This window comes from Nannospalax galili, unplaced genomic scaffold, assembly GCF_000622305.1.
Source record: "Nannospalax galili isolate Female #2095 unplaced genomic scaffold, S.galili_v1.0 scaffold1360, whole genome shotgun sequence".
NCBI classification, from domain to species: Eukaryota; Metazoa; Chordata; class Mammalia; order Rodentia; family Spalacidae; genus Nannospalax; species Nannospalax galili.
The window spans coordinates 573841-596475 of NW_008346551.1; the positions used below are offsets into that span (position 1 = coordinate 573841).

General features: G+C 39.3%; 1 protein-coding gene across 1 annotated transcript in view; it reads right to left on the reverse strand.

Moving 5' to 3' along the window:
* LOC103742088 (contactin-associated protein-like 3) overlaps nt 1-22635 on the reverse strand; it is a 229478-nt gene that overhangs the window by 94864 nt on the left and 111979 nt on the right. Inside the window, exons 4-5 of the mRNA XM_008843066.1 lie at nt 8976-9123; nt 486-689 (exon numbers count right to left, since the gene is read on the reverse strand). Coding sequence (XP_008841288.1) covers nt 486-689; nt 8976-9123 — 352 coding nt within the window. The remainder of the gene's footprint in view (nt 1-485; nt 690-8975; nt 9124-22635) is intronic.

The following is a 22635-nucleotide window of genomic DNA, read 5'->3' on the forward strand; positions in this document are numbered from 1 at the left end:
TAGGGTATCAGACACTCTCTTCTAGCTTTCACAGGCACCTATAAGTCACATGCACATATAGACACACATACATACACATAATTAAAAATAAGACAAATAAATCCTTTTAAAAGACTGATAATTTCACAGTGCTTCTTTCTTATCTGTTTGACTGGATATCATCATATGTCATGTATTACATAGTGCACTTATAATGGCATTACACAGGTGTCAAAATATATGCTGTTTGCATACATCTCATATTAGAGATACATATGTGCCATATGAATCCATTAGCAGTGCTGTTGAACTTTTGTTTGCATTTTCTCATAATGTTTTACTTTGCATTCATTATTCCAGAGTAGCTACAGAGTTGCTTCTTTAATTCTCAGAGGTATTCTGGCTGAGATGATAAATTATATGGTTCCTTCACCTCGCTGAAAGGATTAAGTACCAACAGATGTATTTTCATCTAAACAGATTGCTTAAGTGAAAATACTTTTTACCTGAATTAAGATAAAAGACAAGCTTTCCTTTGATTAATTCCAAAGTAACATGGTTTCCATGCTGTCCTTCTCCATGGAGTATAAGTCCACTGCTCTGCATGGCTTTGAATTTCAAAGAAATAACATCTCTGGTTGGTCTTATGGATTCTTTTTCAAATTTGTAATGTAGAGCACTTTGTCCATCAAAATAAGCTACCTCCGATCCTAGGAAAGAGGATATTAAATAGCAGTAATGTATAAAAATGATGAATACAAAAATATGACTTAACGTACCCTAACAGACATAGATATGAATACAGATTGCATTTCTAGGGAAATCTGTCAATAACGTATTTTCTTTTGGTGTCCTATGTGGAGTTGATAAACCGAAAACACAGCTAGAGTCTTCACAACTTCATCATCTAGAAATAATTTGCCGACCTATGCTCTATTATAGTGGCTACTTCCTCTTGTTCTGTTTGTTAAATAAAATTGGGAAGGGTGTGGTTGTGCCTATGATGCCAGGACCCTGGAGGGGGCAGGAGGGTTGTGAGTTATAGGTCAGCCTGGGCTACACAGTAAGACCTATTTCAAAAAAATCTTTAAAAATCAGGAAACATGAAGATGTTGCATCCCTGTTACATTAATTTTAATTTTAATGTAATTCTTATATTAAATATCAGCTTCAGTCTTTGACTTCTCTTGATTCTTACACAGGAACCACCCTTTGGTAAAGATTTTTATGTTTGTAGAAGACACACACACACAGACACATAGACACACAGACACACACACACACATAGAAACACAGATGCAGACACACACACACACATAGACACACAGACAGACACAGACGCACACACAGACAGACAGACAGACACACACACACACACACACACACACACACACACACACACACACACCCTTCTCATTCTGCCTCTCTGGAGAACATTGACTAAGGAAGGCAGACATTTTGCTGGTGTTGTGATTACTCAGGACTTTGCAGAGAGCTCAACTTCAATAGCACTATTTTGGGCCTTCCTGCTTCAGCCTATCAGAACTATAATTCTGACATTTTCTCTCTGACAGTGTCTTTCAATTTCACCGTAAAGGTCAAAGCATTCAGGTTCCTGAAAAACCAAGTGCGTTTTATAAATAATAGAAAGAACATCTGTGAGAATCAGATGAAAATTGAACAGTGGACACAAAGAAATTAAATTTACCCAGGAAAAACCATTATTGTTTTCAAAAGTTAAAAAAAGAGAAAGAAATAATGGTCTTTGGAAAAATATATTTGTTTAATAAATGAAGTTGTACAAAGAGCCCACTGTAAAATATAAAGCCATTTGGAGCTGGACTCAAGCCAACATGATAGTCTCATATTGATTCCAAATATGCATCACTGCTGTTCTTTGGTACAGTCATTCATTTCATCCAGAACATGCAACATAAATGTGACAAATCGCCCCAGTCATCAATTTTACACAGCTATTAGCTGAAAATTTAGAAATCTCATTTTCTCACATTGGCTTAGTATACATTTGAGGAATTAATGTATCAATTAATATAATGAATACATCTTACTGCACTCTGTAAAATACATGTTAACTAATCAATTTTTCCTTGTTATAGTGTTCATTCCATATGCATGATTAAGAAGCAAAACTCTGAAATCCAAATGAAGCCATCTGCAATTATAAGATGACAATCAGCTAATGGAAGCTTGGAAACTTCAAGAAGGCTGAGCAAGGATTTTCACATTTTGATAACATCATTATCTCTGTTTTCATTTTATCTTCAGAATGTGCTGCATTGGAGCCTTTTAGAAGTTGGGTAGGAAAAGGTTTTGTTCCTGAGAAAGGCCTTGCTGGGATCAGCTCGCTCTGCTGCTCTGTGCGGCTCTGCTCAGTCTCACCGTGACTACTGTTATTTTGCAACAGCATGTTTTCTTCTACGATGTGAGAAATATATTTCCTGGACTATTTTCCTTAGGCAAATAGAGTAGGAAAGGAAATAATAATGCTCTCAAGGAAAGGAGCCCTAGAACAGTGGCCTGGAAGCTCTTGTTCCTTCTGGCACAGACTGGACTTCTCCTTGTTGCCATGAAGGCTTGTATCTCAAAATGCTCTTAACCCGTTATGTAGATGCTAATGAGAACAAATTAACAAGTAATTCATTCAAGTTTAATAACAGCAAGTAGCATAGAACTCTAATTTATGGACTAAATACATGATAACACAAAATTAAAGCAAAAATCGTGTTTGGGAAAGAGAACATCTCTCTAAGTAGCAATTAGCTTTCCCCAAAGAGAAAAAATTCTCATGCCTTCTCTCTAATGTATATAATCACCCACTGGGGAAGGGGGGAAGCTTTGAAGTCTTGGGGCTCAGAAGTGGCCCTTTGAGTAAACTCTTTCCTCACTTTTTCACCAAAGTCATATTTCTAGACGTTTCAAACTTAGAAGCACAAAGAAAAATTTTATGGTCATAATCATATATATATATATATTCCATCACAATATATTTTTGTACTAAGCACTAACATAATAGCACTCAGTATCATATTTTTACATGATTTCATCAGAAATCTTGAGGACATAATTCTTTGTGTAAAATCTAATTATATAACTATGAAATATGAAAAGTTACTTGAAAATTACCTCAAAATTTCAGAATAGAGGATCTGCCATCCCAAATGAATGCAGAAATTTTAGCTCTTGGTTTAAATTAGGAAGGTCTTGTCTCATTTTATATGAACTTAGTTTACAACGACTAACATGATTAACAGAGGGGATGGTTTTGATTGTTGAACCAATATTATTTACAACATAAATTCTCTTACATCCTAGTCCATCACTATTAGGTCAGGAGCTAGATTTTCCTACTTACGGAGACTAAATCTGTGCTTATATATTCAGACTCTTTTGGTATAGTCCCCGTAACAACATTTTTTTCAATGCATACCATAATATAGAGTAGCTCAGAGAAAGGACTCCAGTATTACTCTGCAAGCAGTCCATCTTGAATAGGTTACACATCTTCTTTGGGCCTCAGTTTCCCTATATGTAAGGCACTACTAAAATATACCTCTCTCACAAGGCTGTCATAAGAATTAAGAGTTAATTTCTGTTGTGCTGTGTGTGTGCATGTGTGTGTGCACGCATGTATGTATACACGTGTTCATATACACATCGAATTAAGAGAGTTAATTTCTGTTGTGCTCTCTGTGTGTGTGTGTGCATGTATGTATACATGTGTTCATATATACATCCAAGTGTCTGTGTGGGTAGACTCCTGTGTTGACACATGTGGAGGTCAACCTCAGGTCTCTTCCTCAATTGCTCTCCACCTTATTTTTTTTCACAATTTTTAGTTGAACTTTTGTACATTTCATTCAACAGTTCTAATCAAATTTAGACCCCCTCCCCTATCCATGTCCCTCAACCCCCACTGGACCTTATGTATTCCACTATACATGTTAAGTCCTATCCAGTCAAGCATTTGTTGTACCCAGATGTCCTTCAGTGCAAATTCATCCCCTGGAGCCTAGTTGGTCTATATAGAGATCATTGGTCTGGCCTCCTGATGATTTTACAGCAGTGCTTGGTGCTGGGAGCCCTCAGTGGCTATCTGCCTCATTCTGATTATTAAAGCACTATGCAGAGAAAAGGTAAAAATTAATTTAAGACAGGACACAGAGGATTTTGAGAAAAGTGAACAGCTCAAGGTGGTAACAAATTTCAAGCTGAGGAAGCATAAGGACCTGAGTTTGTATTCCAGCTCATAAGTAAAAGCTGGATGTGGTCGTACATGCCTGCAATCCCAACTCTAGGGAGGCAGAAACTAGGATCCCTGAGGCTCACTGGGCACCCAGAAGAGCTGAATCAGGTAGCTCCAGGTTCAATGAGAAACACTTCCTCAAAACATAAGGTAGAGAGGATCTGAAGGCGACTCGATGTTGGTTTCTTGTTTCTACACACAACACATACACATATGCTCACATACCCACATGTGTGCACAAGTGTGTATGCATGTGTACACACAGATGATAGGAAATTTCACTTTTTGAGCTGTGCAAGAAATATTCAATGTTCAAATCACGTAGTGAGACCTGACTTAATAAGGCTGAGATTTGTAAGTATCTGTATCTATCTTTGTGGCTCCTTCCTGGCTGACCATCTTCTTCCCAGGGTTCTCCCTTCAATCCATACACTCAGAAGTGTGTCTATCTCACTTTCTCATGTTAGTGGACAGTGAGTTGAGAAATGATATTTGGAGGTTACAGGTGCAATTATAGCATTGTATCACTTCTCCCAAAGAATATCAGAAAATATCTAGAGGCAGTGTTCAAATGCCCTCAAATATTAATTCTTTTAAGATAAAGAACTTCATAACAGACAACATTAGTATGCCTGGGAAGGACTGTGCCAGAAGCAATTTCACTAAAAATCTGTCCTGCGTCCTCATTCATGTAGACAGTCACAGAACAAGCATTATGTGCTTGATGGAAGGCAAAAATGCAGCAGGCAATGGATCAAGAAACGCACTATGGAGAGGAGGACTAAGATCCTGCGTGGAGCTCTGCTGCACTCACTGATGCTTCTGTAAACAGGCATTTGGCCTAAGAAACCACAAGCAAAGGGTTGTCTCCTTCAGCCTCTTGGCAAGCATGAACTCTGAAAAGCCAAGACAGAAATAGTTTATATCCTTGAGTTGTTATTTTCTGTATTTCCTTAGAAATTATGGCTTAATGCAGGCTAAAGGTAACTTCAACTCTGTCATCTGGAAAGAGTGATGGAAAGATTCAACGCATATTTAAAAGGTAGGCACAGGCTTGAGTCAGTGGATGGCTATGGGTATCACTTTGTGAGATAGAATATGATAAAAAACGAGTCATTTTTAGAAGAGAGGAGAAGATAATAAGTCTATTTCGGACAGTTGACTTTAAGTGTTCACAGGCTCAGGGAGGAGAGGTGCTCTATGAAAGGTGAGTTGGGATTGGAACTCCTCAAATCTGAGTTGAGAAGAGATATCCAGAAGTGTGGCCAGGGTATAAGTGCCATCAAAAATTAAGGACGTGGATAGGAAGCTCAGTGGGAGGGAGGGGGATAAGAACAAAGCCCTGAACAGATCTGAGGATTAATGTTAACCTCTCCAGGGTGGTACAAATGAAGAATGCAAAGGTGCCTGGAAACCAGAACACACTGGTGCTGAGGAGGGTCTCCTGGTCCACATCGGTTGACTGTGCAGGTGTAGAGTTATAATCCTTGTAGCCACCCCAACCTCCAACCTAATGTGAAAATGAAGTCCGGAAAATGATGCTGCTAAGAATCTGTAAGAACCCATAATGCCGCTAACCAACTTGATGAGCAAAGTTATAACTAAAAATAGGGCACTGGAAATACAAATGAAAACATGCAGAAACACTCTTATTAACACAAACCATAAGATACTATACTACTGTTAAAATAAATTAAAAATATACCTGGACAATAATTCTAAGAAAATAAAGAACAATTTAGAGACTCTTTCTACAGAAGGTACTTTGAGTTTGTTAGTAGTGGTGAATATATGATCTCAGAAGTGGTTAATATATGATCTGTGTGCATTTTTAATTTTGCCATTGTTACTTATACCCCACGACTTATGTTTGCAGACACTATCAGTCCCTATACACTCCGTGACAGTTGGATACAGTCCCTGGCCCTGCTTACGATCAGGCACAGAGCTTTGATCCTTCTGGTATCGACCTTGAGCCCAATGAACTGGAGAAATATCTCCTCCTGAAGGAGAAGCCCCATCAAAGAGCATGCTGTGCTTTGAAGTCAGTAAATCTGAAGTTGTTTCAGAGTAATGGGAAGACAAGCTACTTTTATAGCATCAAAGATACACTCTAAATATCGGACATCATAGCCACTGCAACAGTGGGCACAGTTAGCAATTCAAGAGAACACAGCGATGAAAGGACCAATGGGACAAAGAAAAAAGAAGTTGATGGTGAAGAAGCTCCACTATATTTAATACCCCATGGAATGTTAACATTAGAGACAGCAGCAGAATTAAGAAGCTAATTGGGTTGTATAGAGGTTTAATAATAAAACTGAGACATTAAATACTCCGTGGATGGTAGATTATTATTGTACCTTAGGAACATAACATTCTACAAGGTGGAAGCTATGATTTGCAAAGAATGGGAGTGATCACATGTAAACAGTGGGAGAAGGAGGTCCACTGAACAGATCCTAAGGAGCCTGAGACATTTCATCCCATCTAGTCTTTGGACTGTTCTCTTGCTCCACACATGCACATTTTTAACTTTTAATACAGTTTATATTTTTATTTATTTACTTATTTTTGAGACTGATCTCAGATTCACTATGCAGCTGAGGATGACTTTGAACTTCTAATCCTCCTGCCTTCATCTCCCACATACTGGGATTAGAGACCTGTGCCACCATGCCCCATTTATCTTGTACTAGAGTTTGAACCCAGGGCCTTTTATATGTTAGGTAGGTACTCTACCAACTTGCATCTCTAGCCAATTAAAATATTTTTAAAACTCAGAGAAAGATTTTTTGAAGCAGATAAGGAATGAATGGGAATGATTTCCAAATCAGCGCTGCCCTTGAACATAGGAAGGCTGGGGATTTTCTGGGAAAGTCCGTACACATTCGAAAGCATGCTCAGTTAAACAGTCCATTCCTGTGCATGCTTAGTTTAAGGAAACATTTCAAGAATAAAAGATGATAGCCACAATCTTAGCCATGCTTAACTCAGGTCATGGAACACATGTTTGGAAAAATTAAAATAGTGAAAAAGAACACCTGTGTATGCTTAGCTTGCTTATGAAGATGCCAGAAAGGAATGCCTCTGAGAATGCTCAGGTGTGTCAAAAAGATGGCGGAGAGGAATGGTTCTAGATGTGCTCAGCAGGGACATATGATGGCAGATGGGAATATCACTCAGCATGCTCAAGATTTGTCAAAAAGATGGTGGACACAAATGTCTATGGGAATGCTCAGCTTTCCTTGAAAAAGTGCTGAACCGTTCAGCTTGGTTGAACTGGGCAAGCTCAGCTAGGTAATAAAGATGGCAGACAGGAATTCTGAGCACGCTCAGCTTTTGTCAAAAAGATGGTGGGCAAGATTACCTATAGGTATGCTTATATTCTTCCAAAACTTTAGCATTGTCTAACATGGTGAATTGTTGTACTTGTGAATCTTTCATCCTCTACTTCTGGACCACTAACTTTCATCCACTGGTAGCAAATCGGCTCCATGCAGTTACACTGGTGAGGCCTGTTAATGTCCATGTGCATGTTTTAAATTTTGTTCCATTTTGACAATAATTTAAAACATGTTAATGATGATGTGAAGAAACAGGGTGAGCACATTGGGGATTGTTGGATAAGAACAAATCAGCCGTGAGTCATGACATAATTTCATGCCTGCTTTTCATGCTTGTGTTGTGTTCCTGTCTGCTCCATTCTCTTTACTTTGATTACAGTTGAAAGATGATAAAAGAAGCTAGCACAGAAACATGTCTTCCCACCAAGTGCAGATCAAGGGAAACTGCTGTGTACTGTGGAGCTGACGGGTTCACAGTGACACTGATAAAACGGTTAGAACCAAGATACGTGCTCCATGACCTTGAGTTAAGCATGCCTAAGACTGTGACTATCATCTTTTCTTCTTTAAATATGCCCTTAAACTGAGCATGCTCAAGAATGTACTGTTTAACTAGGCATGCTTTGGAATGTGCCTGCCTCTAACGTGTTCTCTTACACAAAAAATTAGCCCAAACACCAGTACTGAGGACCACCCATGTAAGCTTCAGAAAACCAGTGTCATTTGTATTAGTTTGACTTTTATCCGCTTTACTGAATGCCTAAGATGTCATAAGTATTTTATTAAACTCTGAAAAACATCTAAAGACAAATGAGTTTAGGTTCAAGTCTACCTCTAAATTTCGTGTATGTGTGTTGAGTGTGTGTGTGTGTGTGTGTTTGTGTGTGTCCATGTATGTGTTGCATTACATGTTCATGTAGATGGGTGCATGCATATCAGTACCTAGCATGTGTCTTGCTTATTGCTCACCACCTCATTCTTTGTAATAGAGCTCTTCATTGAACCTGGAGCTCACCAATTGGCTAGACAGGCTTGGTAGTGAGTTCCAGAGATCCATCTGTCCTGCCCTCTACCCACAGCACTGGGGTTACAGAAATGTACTGTCACACCGAGCTTTTATGTGATGCTGGGGATCTGAACTCAGGTCCTCATATTTTCACAGCAAGCACTTTACCTTCCAAGCTGCCTTCCCAACCCCTCTAAATTCAACTATAAAAACAATAAAGTTCATATTATCATGAAGAGACCACAAAAGTCTCTTCATAAAACTTCGTTTTAATTTTACAACTATTTAAAAGTTCAGAGCGAGTCACATTAAATTGACATTTTGGCTTTCACAACATCTCACAAAGATGTTGATTTCACATGAGGAACAAACTACTTACTATAGGCACACCCATACACTTCAGTCCTCATTCCAATCCTGCCCTTGGGGTTCCAGGCTAAAGGGAGGAAGCGCAAGAACCTGGCATGGAAGGGAGGTTGGAGTCTGTAGTGCACCACACTGTCTGCATTTGTGTTTCCTGGAAATCCCTGTGAGAAATCAGAGAAAGGGTCAACATATCTGCAAGATAACATGTCCATATTGCTACTGCTCATGTCAACAGTGGCCTGTGTTCACTCTCTACATGCAGATGACTGCCATCATTTAAATAACTCTGCTAACGTTTAACACAGTTATGGCAAATTTCCCTAGGTTCCTGGACTAGCACGGTCGCTTATGTATTCTTTATATACAGGTTGGTCTAAATATCAGCACCATTAAAATATCTATAAGTATGGTGACCACCATCAGGTTTGCTCTTCTAATGTGGTGGCACACGCCTGTAGGTAGTCCCAACATTTGGGAGGCAGAGGCAGGCAGATCTCCGTTAGTTCAAGGCCAGCTTGGTCTACATAGTAAGTTCCAGCCAGGGATACAGGGAACCCTGCTTCAAAAAGACAAAAAAAATTTTTTTTAATTAAAATTTCATCTCACACACCCCTCCCCCACCATCTCCAAGCAGTAAAGATGCCCTCAGGAAACCACATCATTGAGGATAACGAAGCAGCACAGTAATTAATTCCCAAAGAATCCTCACCAAGAATCCTAGAGCCTGGAATTAGAGAGCTGAGGGACCTTAGAGATTATTCTAGCCCTACTCCCTTAAATTACAGATGAGAAGCTACTGTCAAGGGAGGGACCACTGCATGGACATAGGACATGCATCTCATAGGTACGACAGCATTACACACAGGTTTTATTACAATCACAGCATTCATTCCATGTTATCAGCCTGAATCCACTTTGTGCAAAGCAAAAGTCAAGTGCAGGATTCCTGCACTGCTCAATGTGGTCATTGAAACTTCCCTTGACCTACACCCAGGAGTGTCTGCAGGAAACACACCACTATTATTTGCCCAGCACAGGAGCAATTTCATCCAGTCTTGCTGTCTGAACACTGTAAAGGACCAGAGTGAGAGCAAAGAAGGCTGTTTGCAAATATTTTCTGTCTTGTTTTCAGATAGCAGGAGGAGGATGGATAAAGCTCTGGAGGTTGGATCTGATTCGTACATACTATATATATGTGTGGAAATATCTCGCTGAACCTCATTGATATGCATAACTTATACATATTAATACAGGATCAAAATTAATAACATGTGGGAACAAGGAAAAGACTGAAGCTCCTGAAAACATATTCATTTTAGATTACAATGACCTCTGCAATAAACCAGGTAAAAGCTATGCTCATGAGCATTCATAGGAAAGGAAAAGTAGAAAAATCACTACTAAATGCTCAATTTGTTCCTTATACAGATTTTCAGTTGTGTTATTTTCCAAAATTCCTTTACCAATATTTTCTAACAATGTATGGATTACACGTGAAAAACAGTTCATAGATGGCTGGAGATAAGGGATTCACAATGGCTTCTTTCTATTGAAGACTTTATAAGAATTCTGTAAAAGTTGGACACACATCTAAAGCTGTATCGGAAATTCAAAGGCTCTTATTTAATGATAATGAAGTTAGAAAGGAAAAATTATAGTTTCTAATACCTTCCTGCACTACAATGTTTTTTGTCTGGAGCATGCAGTTAACATGTTACCATAAATGTATGGAATGAACCATGTTGTTGTAGAATGTGTCAGACTTGCAAACAAGAAAAAAAAAGAATAAGGATTGGTCTGCATATTCCCAGACTGCACATGAGCTTCCCTTGGTATAAATACATAGGAAACTAAAAATAGAAAATGACAGTAAATGTGGTCGATCTCAATTCCAGTTTGTATGTCAGACTTGGCAATAGATCTTTTATGGCTAATTAATACCAATGCAGAGATATTTAATCATTGAACTATTGTTTAACTGAAGTGTAATCCTCACATATGTGAACATCATTATTTAAGAGTTAACAGTTGCTGTGTTAGCTTTCAAGTGAAATGCTTACAGCCCTCTCTGCACCACCCCCCTCCAAATTTAAGAAAAGTTAAAAACACATCCACTCCAGGAAGGAGAGAACTGATTCTCAGGGTTGCCCTCTTGTCCTCTGACCTCCATGCACAAGAACACAGTGGCATACAGGTACCCACCTCTACACAACACACACACACACACACACACACACACACACACCATACATACACACGATAATAATAATAATAATAATAATAATAATAATACTAGTAATAATAAAACCTGTATCCACCCCAAGCCTTTCAATTGGGCACACTAGGATGACCTGAGTGAAAGAAGTTGTGTCCTGGTACCACTTCCTCAAACATGATGGCTTTGTTCTGTTACTCTCTACTACAAGAAGACATTTCTTCATCTAAAAAACTTGTTTAGTAAAACCTAACTCTAAAGGTTGGAGTGAAAATTGAGTGAGATAATTATCCATCAGCCCACTACCTCCCTAGAGGAATGTGCTTTCTAGGTGGCTGCTGTGGTCCAGGCAGCGGCTGTGAATGTCTGATAATTGTGGCTTGAATATGAACTGTTCTTCATAGGCTCATGTGTTTGATTGCACACTTGGTCTCTAATTGGTGGCTCTGGGAAGGTTACAAAACCTTTAGGAAGTTCTGTCTTTCTGGATGAAGTAGGTTGGTCACTGAAGGTGGATCTTGAGATTTTATAGTCTGGCCCCACTTCCTATTCTTGCTACTTCTTGACTGTGGATGGAGTGTGACCATCCAGCCTCCTGCTTCTGTCCCCTGGATTTCCCAATCTGTTGCCATGTCTCCCCAAGCTTCCCCCACTTATTCCCTACCCCTCATGATGGTATAAACTCCTGGAACTATAAGCTTGAATAGGCCCTTCTTCCCTTAAATTGCTTCTTGTCAAGTATTTGGTCACAGCAGTGAGAAAAGTAATACATCTGTTCACTGTTGGTTCATTCACCGGGTAGATCCAATCCTACCACTTGCATGATCATGTGAGTCTAATATCTAAGGCATCCAGCCAAAGCATTAGCTATTGTGGGCATTTTGCCTCCAACATTAAAATTCAAACTATTAAAATCATTTTTTTTCTGTAGCTGATACTTTAAGAAAAATTTTGGTGCATACAGCAGGCACACAAAGATTTTCCAAGGAAGCCTACCAAAACAGAGTTATTTTATTATCTTTATACAAAAATATGCCTTTCTCTCATTTTTTTAAAAATATAAACTCTAGAAAATATGCTTCTGATTTATGATTGTAACATCATATAGTAAAAGGATATATTGTCTTGTTTTTCTAAGAGAATTAAAATACACTAATTAGTATTTGTGATGGTTAGTTTTAATTGTCAATTTGGCACAATCTAGAATGTGGACAGGGAGTCTCAATTAAAAACAGTCTATGACAGGTTGGCCTGTCGGCATACCTGGTAAAAAATTTCTTAATTGGTTTGAGGTAGAAAGACCCACCCTGCACATACAGGCAGCTGCAGTTCCTGGGCTAGGCCCTAGACTGAAGGAAAAGGAGAGAGCCGGCTGAGCACTAGTTGCAGGTATTCCTTCACTGCTCTCTGTCCTCAACTGTAAGTATGATGTGACCAGTTGCTTTAAGCTCCTGCCATGTTGACTTCCCTGTAGTGATGGACTGAAAGCTGGAATTCTGAGCCAAATAAGCCCTGTCTGCCTTAAACTTCTTTTGTCAGAGTATTTTTTATCACCTTAAGGAAAAACAAAACTAAGATAGTAATGTAAGGAATTTTAAAGAGGCGTAAACTAATGAGAAGGTAAAATATTGCTTACAATCCAGAGATCTGAATACAAAGGTAGACATTTATTATATATTATGAAATATATTCAAGGACCTAAGATACAGCTCACGATAGAGTACATGCCTTGCATGAAAAAAGGTTCTAGGTTTGATTCCTAGTATCATACAACAAATAAATAAAACACACATAACATTTAAGCATATATCAATTTTTTATTTCATATATACACATATAATTACATTAATTCATTTGAATTTTGAAGAATCACAATTCTGTTTCCTAGGATGCTAATCCAATAAACTATTTTATGACATAGAAATTTTAAAAGGATATACTTTAAAGAGAGAAGATCTTTGCAAATATTTCACTGACATGGCATTTAGGATTTATTAATAAAATAACCTTATATTTGACACTAAAATTACTTTAAAAAAGTAATGTTGTCTTTTATTCATTAAATTCAGAGTTTGCCTTCAGAGTTTACATGATAGACATATGTAAATTTATAAAAAAAGACTGTTAAACATAAAGTCCTATCTCTGCCTTGTTTTGTTAAGTCAGAAACAAAGGCTGCAGAAGCATTCTCTGTGGAAACACAAGCACTAGTGATTCTGTAGAAGCTTATATCTTCATTTAGAGATAAACAAGTCAGTACTGCTGAAAGTTGAGGTTTGGGGAGTAGCTTTCAGGATCCACAATCCTTCAGGCTTCTTTTCTGTCCTTCCTTAGACATGTGACCTTGGTGGGAGTCACCATCATTTTTTATAAAGCAGAAAAATATCTTCCTAAAAATAAGTCGTGAATGTGTGCAATGAGTCTGTAAGATTACAAAGAGCTTTCTTAGAGCGTTCTGCTGCTTTGGTAGGTATGGACATGCAACAGTATTCAACAGAAAACATCCTCTGTCCATGTAAGATTCACCAACAGTTACTTTTTAAAAGATTTATCTATTTTTATTTTATGTGTACGAGTGCCTACATGTTTGTATGTGCACCACGTGCATGCAGAGGGCATCAGAGTTCCTGGAACTGGAGTTACCCGTGGTTGTTAGCAGCCACGTGGGTGCTGGGGACTGAACTTGGGTCCTTGCAAGGGCAGTCAGTGCTCTTAACCACTGGACCATCTCTCCATCCCCTCAACAGTTACTGTTATATAATTTAATTTTTTAATTGAATTTTTGTGATTTTCATACAATATAGCTTGATGGTATTTAGATCCCCCCCATACACACTCCCTCCCACTGCCCCCACCCAATTTAATGTACTCTTGTATATATAATACTGCCTATATAGTTTGAATAGATGTTACTGAGGGGCAAATGGAAAAAGGGGGAGGGAGACTTTAACTGGGGATGGACTAGAGAGGGTTATACAAGGAAAGGGAGAGGAGAAATTAATAATGCTTAGATGGTATGAAAAACCAGAGGGAAATATATTGGCTCAAAGTCCTACCGAAAATTACACATACAATGAGTGTGTGTGTGTGTGTGTGTGTGTGTGTGTGTGTATATAGCTGAAGGTTATATAACAAAAAACATGGTGCCAGACAGGAGAAACCTCCAAGAGACTCCCAAAATAACACAGACTATTGCCACAGTCCTTGATTGCCTCCCAGAACTTGAAGGTAAGACCCTACTGCTGAAGACAGGACATACTTTGGACACAGGACTTGGAGCAATGGAGCTGGAACTGACCTGGAAGCCTCCTCTCTGAAGACTAAATTTTATGGCATCAGAGGATACTATACAACCTCAACAGTTAATTTTAAGACCCCTTTACAGAAAATTCTTGGTGAATTTTCCTCCAGAAAGGCTAGGAGCATGCTTCAGTGGAAGAGCAGGTGTTTATCATGCTCAAAGCTCTGGGCTCAACCTCCAAGACCAAAATTTTCCATGAGATCTTTACACTAAATTAGCTATAGAAATGAATTCCAATGATTTATAAAATAAGCATGAAGTCTCTGCAATGTGCCATCCCTACACAACCTACTGAAAAATTATACATACAACTAGATCAAAGGATATACTATATGTCTAGGCAAGCTTTATCTGTGAATGTTTGGTCTTTCCCCAAGCTTTATCTACACCTGGCACATGGTAATTAAAAGTACCAGACTGGTGGAACTAACATTCTTGGATGTTTAACAGACACACTTTGAGGCCTATACTAATTTGGTCAGAGGGACACAAAGGACAGTTTTTTCTCCTTGCCCTCCTAGGTCAACTAAGTTCTAGGGGACCGTGAGCATCTCTCAAAATATCCTTCAACTGTGGTGAGAGGCCTATACTAATTTGGTCAGAGGGACACAAAGGACAGCTTTTGCTCCTTGCCCTCCTAGGTCAACTAAGTTCTAGGGGACCATGAGCATCTCTCAAAATATCCTTCAACTGTGGTGAGTCACCATCCTCTTGATCAAGGAGGCCGTGGAGACCCCACCAGATGGACCTGAACCAGTGTCCATTCTACAAAGAGGAGGGTCAACACAGAGGAAACATTTTCTCCAAGCTTCCAAGAAAAGCCAGCCATGGTTGAGTAGGACCTTTGACTTATCTTCACATAGATGGAACTGGTAAAAGAATGGAGCCAGGGGCCCCTCCCAAGCCCATGTGACTCCTGAGGAACAGATTCTCAAACGACCTTAAGAATAAAAGTAAAGTGGTTTATCTGGGCCAATTGTAGGTTCTTAAACACCCCAAAGGAAAGTATAACCAAAGATGAATGGGGTCAATATAATTTTTTAAGAGTCCATATGTATAGCTAAAGGCTACATAACAAGAAACAATGCCAGACAGGACATATCTTCATTTGAGTTGTTGGCCAGGGTGGCCCAAAAGACTCCCAGACAGTAACCCAGCATAGAATTGGGAAAATGAACAGCAGACCCAAACTTATCTAAAGGAATATTGACAACTTATTGCTCCTAGATGAGGAAGAGCTGATCTTCCTAAAACAAGGATCTCTAGATAGGCTGACTAGATTCAGTGGATGGACAAGAACTGGGGATTGGCTGGGGGGGCACCGACAACACAGTGGACAGAAACAGGATGACAGAGTATATGGGCTCCAGTTGCGGGGGGGGGCGAGTTCGGAGGGTGCCATTTGGGAGGTGGGCATATAGATGAATATGATTGTTTGGGATGTTCTGTATGATATACACAAAAAAATCAACAAATTAAAAAAATGACATATTTGAGGAGGAAGCATAAAAATTTACTTCATGTTAATTAATAGAGATGATAAACATTACCACTGAAATCTACCTGATGACATTATATCTATAATCAGGTGCCAAGGATCCAAGTGTAACTGACTGTGACTATCAATAATCAGATACATAGAGATTAGAGACACATGTGCAAACATCTAAGTATTCTTAGCATTAAAAATGAGTCTTTCTGTAGGAAACAGCATATTTTAAAATGAAATGGAGATCTTTTTTAAAGATTAAAAACTCATTCAATTTTATGTCTTACAGGGTCTATACTGAGTTCAATATTTTATAACTGTATTAATTCAACTGTGAACCAAAAAATTTACAGCTACTTTTGAAATAGATGTATCCTTGCTCGGCAAACTGTTATTGAAAATGTTAAAGCTGTAATGAAATTATTCTTCTAATCATGTGATTATTAAATAAAAAAATTCTATGGTCATAGTATAGTCAACTCATTTAAGGAACAAAATATATATCTAGTCAAGGTTTATCTGAGAATATTTGGTTTTTTACCCAAGCCTTATCTACATAGCACATGATAATTAAAAGTATTTGACTGGTGGTGCTAACCTTATTGGATGTTTAACAGCTATAGTTTGAGGCCCATACTAATGTGGTCAGAGGGACTTAAAGGACAGTTTTTGCCCCTTGTCCTCCAAGGTTGACTAATTTCTAGAGGACTATGGAACATCTCTCAAATTATCCTGTAATTGTGAGTCACCTGTCCCCTTGTTCAGGAGGACATGGAGACCCCACGAGATGGACTTGAACCAGTGTCCAGTCTACAAAGAGGAGGGTCAACTCAGAGGAAACATCTCTTTCATGTTTCCAAGTGATGTCAGCAGGACCTTTGACTTATCTTCATGTAGATGGAACTGGTAAAAGAAAGGAGCCAAGGGCTCCTCCCAAGCCCATGTGACCCCTGAGGAACAGATCCTCAAATGTCCTTAAGTGTAAAAATAAATTGATTAGGGCCAACTGTATGGTCTTAAATACCCAAAAGGAAAGTATAACCAAAGAGTAAGGTCATCAGTATATTCCTTTAAGAGTTACACCTCCTAGACACTAGGCTGAAGTCTATATAAAAAGGAATTTAGACAATTAGTTCTTCTTAATGATTTTGTTCCTCACCAGAAAGTATTGCTCAGATGTAAGACTTCAAATCTTGGTCTCCAACACTGTAGTGCCTACCTGTAGCTAAGGGAGACAACCAGCTATTGTTCAAAACTGATGGATAATTTTTTCTCCCCCTATCTAGAAGCCTTTGAGAGGGAAATGACACTGATTCTAACCACTCCAACAGTCACCAAAATACCTTAAAGCAAATCCTGAATCCATTACTCTAGAGTCCAGTCTTGGAAGACAAAAGAAAAATGAGGCGGAACCCAAGAGAGGCTTTGGAAGCCCTTGTCAAGAAATTCTAATGGACTCTCATATGAACATTTGAAAATTGCCCTGTTCTGACTTTTTTTCTAGTTCCCTGTCCAAAACTTGTAATGCTAATTACTCTTGCCTTTACTTCTCCTTCATATCTCCTATTCAGGATTCAAGGACTTTCTTTTCCCCTTAGAGATAAGGGTTATTCAATTTGGGAGTCTCTTAGACCCATTGTAGGGGTACTCCAGTTGTCTCACCCTGCGTCCCTGTTCAGTATGGAAGAAGCCAGAACGTTCTGTGTCCTGATTCCCTTTTGGCAATTTGGGTAACCTCTTCAGAGGATGGTATGATAAGGATAGGAGGTAGGAATTGCCTAGGCAGTTAGGTTAAAAAGATCCCAGAGAAAAGTAGCCAGTTTCTTGGTTAAAAATCAAAATGTCCTTGGGCCTCTTAGCAACATACTCTTTTCCAAAGGCCAAAAAATGTCTAAAGCATTTAGGAGCTTTTATCTAATCCTTAAATGATTTTAGGGTTACCTCTTCAGAAGGAGGACTGTTAGAGTAGCCAAAAGCCCTATAAAAATAAATAAAAGAAGAAGAAAGAGTACACAAAGTTATCAGAAAAAAAGTGATGGGGAGATATGGGAGGAGTTGGAGGGGAGGGAGTGGGCATGGATTTGATCAAAACACAATATATGCATGTATGAAATTCTTAACTATTTATTTTAAAACAAGAAACTATATGAGACAAGTTTTTCTCTTACTCTAGAAGTAAAACCATTTTGTGTGCTCCAGTGGTTTCATTACATATGTTTTATCATAGTGCTTACTGGATTGCCCTTTTCAAAAATAAATGGTGGTTGTTGTTATTCAAAAAAAAAAAACAAAAAACAAAAAACAAAACCAAACCAAACCCTTAGAACTAGGGAGTCAGAGACAGACGGATCCCTGGAATTGCTAGCCAGCCAGCCTCACCAACTTGGCAAGTTCTAGGCCAAGTGAATGACCATCTCATAAAGTGAGGTGGATGGCTCCTGAGGAACACCTGATGCTGAACTCTGGCCTACACATGCATACATGTACACAGGCACTTGTACAGACATGAACCCCATGAACACACCACACACACACACACACACAAGTAGAATCCACAAATGACGCAAACCCCAAGCCATGCTCTAAATTAGTGAACTTGGTTTTTGGTGGTAGTTGGCTTCATTTGTAAATGGACTAAGATGGAACTGTTTTTCATTTATCTGTCACAAATATCTTAAAATTTCAGTTTGATTGGATTGCAACTTATCTGGGGATGCTGTGTGTCCTTGGAAAGCTGAAAATTTTAGTGAAGTTAAATTTCCTTTTTAATAAACATGTGAAGTGTCTGCATCTATGAATAAATCGCCCACATACTGAATTAGTGTGAAGCTCCAAGGTGAGGAAATCATTGTGCGTTCTTTCATAAATGCCTGGAGAACAGAGGAGACATGTCTTCAAATCCTTTGGGATCCTTGTACAATTGCTAAAGGCTGTGGTAGCTGCAAAGAGAATTTGATTCTTCATTTAGAGTTACAGGAAGAAAACTGAGCACAGCTGTAGCACTAGGTTCTGCAGTGCTGGACGTTATGAATGCTACAAGCATATTCATTGGTGTAAGATCTTACACCCATCTACAAACAGCTCTGCCTGCCTTGCTTATTAAATCTCCACTCTTTTCTCACAGGGAATATAGAAACATCACAAAGCGAATGTCCCTTCTTTATCACACCGTATTTCCCTAATGTTGGTTTCGTTGAATTACAGATTCTTTTTCTTAAGCTATAGAAAAAGAACATTGGTTTACGTGAGGTCATGGATTTTCTTTCATGTAAGCTATAATAATAAGGCTGATACTTTTACTGAAGTGGTATATTTGCCCCCAAGATTCATAAAAGCACTTTTTCTCACAGTATTTTACTACCTTCCCATGAAAATTGAGACAGGTGGGACTGTGTAGCGGGCAACCACCCTATGCCCATTTTATTTCAGAAAGAAACGTTACCAACTCAAGTGCCTTCCTTCCATGAGCTCCAAAAAGAAATCATCCTGAGTACTGGATATGGGAGTCATTGGTTTACACAGTGTATAAAACCAGTAGGGGAGGGGGATTCTCAAGAGATTACTCAGTGCACCAAGAGACTGGAAGAAGGCACAGTCCTCTAACAAATGACATACTTGTTCAAGAATCTTAGAGAAGAATGAGCAAGTGAAAAGTTGTTCAGAAATATGTCCGCAACCCAAAAAAGGTCCAGAAGAAATCACAAAATGCATGGCTCCTGCATTTTTTTAATAAGGCAGGGTAAATTTAAGATGGGAAAAGGAACAGATTTCTAAGTTTCCCCTTTTCCCAACTCAGAGGTCCCCCCAGTACATCGGCATCACTCATTAGCATGTATCATTTGCCAACAGTTTCCTGTGTGACCTATTGAGAGCAAGTTCTGGAACATACAGCAACACTCAGACACATCCCGGTTTTCCATCCTCCTTGTCCATTCTGTCATTCTTTTTTCCGACATTCTGACTTCCTAAAATACTGATGTACTGCTTTTCCATTAAAACAGGCTCTTATTTATTGTTCATATCCAATAAAGTGTGTCCTATTTTTAAATAATTCCTGGTCTTTATTGTTGTTATTGTTGATTTTAAGTTTTCCCCAAATGGGTTGGTTGCTGATACTGAGACCCAAGAAAGTGTCTGTGCTTGAGAATCAAATTTTTTCCCTGAAAGTTCCTAGTGCTAGATTAAAAAAAAAAAAAAAATTAGCGGGGGTGGGGGGTGTTAATCAACAGCTACATAACCAGACTTAAAGCCCACTCAATAGGAGGAAACTCATGTGTGGCACTGTAAACCTAGCCAAATACACATAGTTGGAGAGGTCATAGATCTTAGAGAACACCCCAAGGTGTTACATCCCTAGGCTAATGTAATTTCTTACTATATGCAAAATACAGATCCTTAAATTTACAGACAAGTATCCCAGTTATCACCCATCAAAGACGCTTCTTCTACAGGAGACAGAGATTATGACAGCATTCCACCACTGGTCACACGCAGAGATCATCTGTGAGTCGCCCAAGCCTAAGTGGAACATCTAAGATGCAGCCTCTGCACAGACCAGAGGCATTGGATCTCCTGGAGCTGGAGTCACAGGCAGTTATGAGTACATATTACATGGGTACTGGGGAGCAAATGTGGGTCCCTGTAAGAGCTATCTGTGCTCTTATCTGAGATATATCTCCAGCCCCCACTGGTATGAAATTTTTGATGGTAAATATTAGTTGTCAACTTCACAGGATCTAGGAGACAAACCCCTGGGCATGTCTGTGAGGGAGTTTCTAATGTAGGTGAGTTGAGGTGAAAAGACCCAGCCTAACTGGGTGGCATCATTCTGTGGACTGAGGTCCTAAACTGAAAGGGAGAAAGTGAACTGAGCACTAACATTCAACTCTCTCTGCTCCAGACTGTGGGTGTAATGTGATCAGGTGCTTCAAGCTCCTGTTGTCATGACTTTCCTGCCATGATGGACTGCTGACTAAAATGAACCCTTCGGCGCACTCTGGTGACATTGCTCAAGCAGCTGACCTCAAGATTGCTGTCAGCAGCCCCTCAGCAAAAATGGTTTCTATGGCACAGAAACTGGTTTGACTCATTATAACAGGTATGAGAAACTGGTTTTGTGGAAAAAGCACTGCTTCCTCACTTGAGCCACAGGTAACTAAAAGTAGAATAAAAGCTAAGCATTCTTACATTCCTTTGTATATCTTATTTGAGTCCGATGCCCTCTTAACTCTGTAGGCAGGAATCACTGTGTAAAAACTGGTGATAACTAACCTGTCTCATCCTACTTCAAGTCTGGAGGAATAAGAGTACCTAGGGTAACTTACTGTCAACTTTACAAAGTTCTGTTCTAGACACCAATCTATCCCAAAGTCCTCAGTTATTGTTTTAAAACTCGAGTCACCTTGGAGTCTAGAAATAGCTGGGCTTCATAGACAGATTACCCCATGATGGAATCAGCCTCAAGTAGGACCTATCATCTCATGGGAGTTAGGTTGTCTCCTTGAGTGATCACAACAAATGCAAGACCATCTTGAAGCATCAGAGTTGAGATCATGATAAGCAGACGGCTGTGACCAAGACTGCTAATTATGCATGCCCTTTTCCCATACCCTGTTCTTCCTCTGGTTAAACCTAAAGTTCATATCCATGCCCTAAAGATGTGTTGAAATGATTAATTTCCATCTTCTTCAAATGGCCATTTGGTTAAAATCCTGTCTTGCCTGTTCACCATTACTTCTGTTTGCTTTTTGAGGGACAAGTAGCCAGACTTGACATGGTGAAATCCCCAGAGTTAGGCCTTCAGCCTAGTCTCCCATTATATTATTGTGAAAGGCTTCCCAATATCTGGCTTCCTGAGACCAAGAAGTCTTAATATGGATAATATTGACTAGAGAGAAGGCCAGATGCACACTGGTGTTTGAGTTGCTGGAGCACGAAAGAGAAAGGCCTGTTTTTCTTCCTGTTGAGACGAAAAATAAGGTGGTGTTTGGCACTGTAGTTTCAGTTCCTGCTTTGCTACAGTGGCATCACTACTTATTTATTCGCTTTCTTCCAAGTTACCAGGGCAACCACCCAACTGCTCAAAACTTCTATTCGGCATACAGTCTCTTGTGTGAATTCAGAATGGTGATCATCCCTCTTGGTGGTTCATGGGTCCCAAGCCCTGTTTCTGCATATCTGACTTAGAGAGGGCTGCAGAGATGGATCAGGACTGGAACTCCAAGTACCAGGACAGTCTTATGAAGCTGGCATTTTGCTTCTTTCAAAGAGAAGGCCTCCCAGGTATTGGAACTCAGAAGTGATATTCCCCAAATGTGCTTTTTCATACGCTGAACAAATTTACCTGAAGGAAATCAAAAGGCCTTAAAGCAGGCTGCGAACCACAGACTCTCCAACCTTGTTTCACCTCTCTCCACCACCAACCCCAAGCACAGGAAAAAGCAGAGCTTCCTCATGTGTCTAAAATCCAAGAAATCATTGTCTCTGGTCTTTCCTTCAGCTTTTACTGATTAAACTCATGCCACACATCTGGACAGATGTCCTCAAATACAGCTGTGTTCTAGTTCATCTGCCTTCTGTATGCCAGACAGAACTATTTATAACCCATTACATGTTCTGAGGCCCGAGGGACTTTGTCCCAGACCATTTTGTGCTTTTCCAAGCCCACT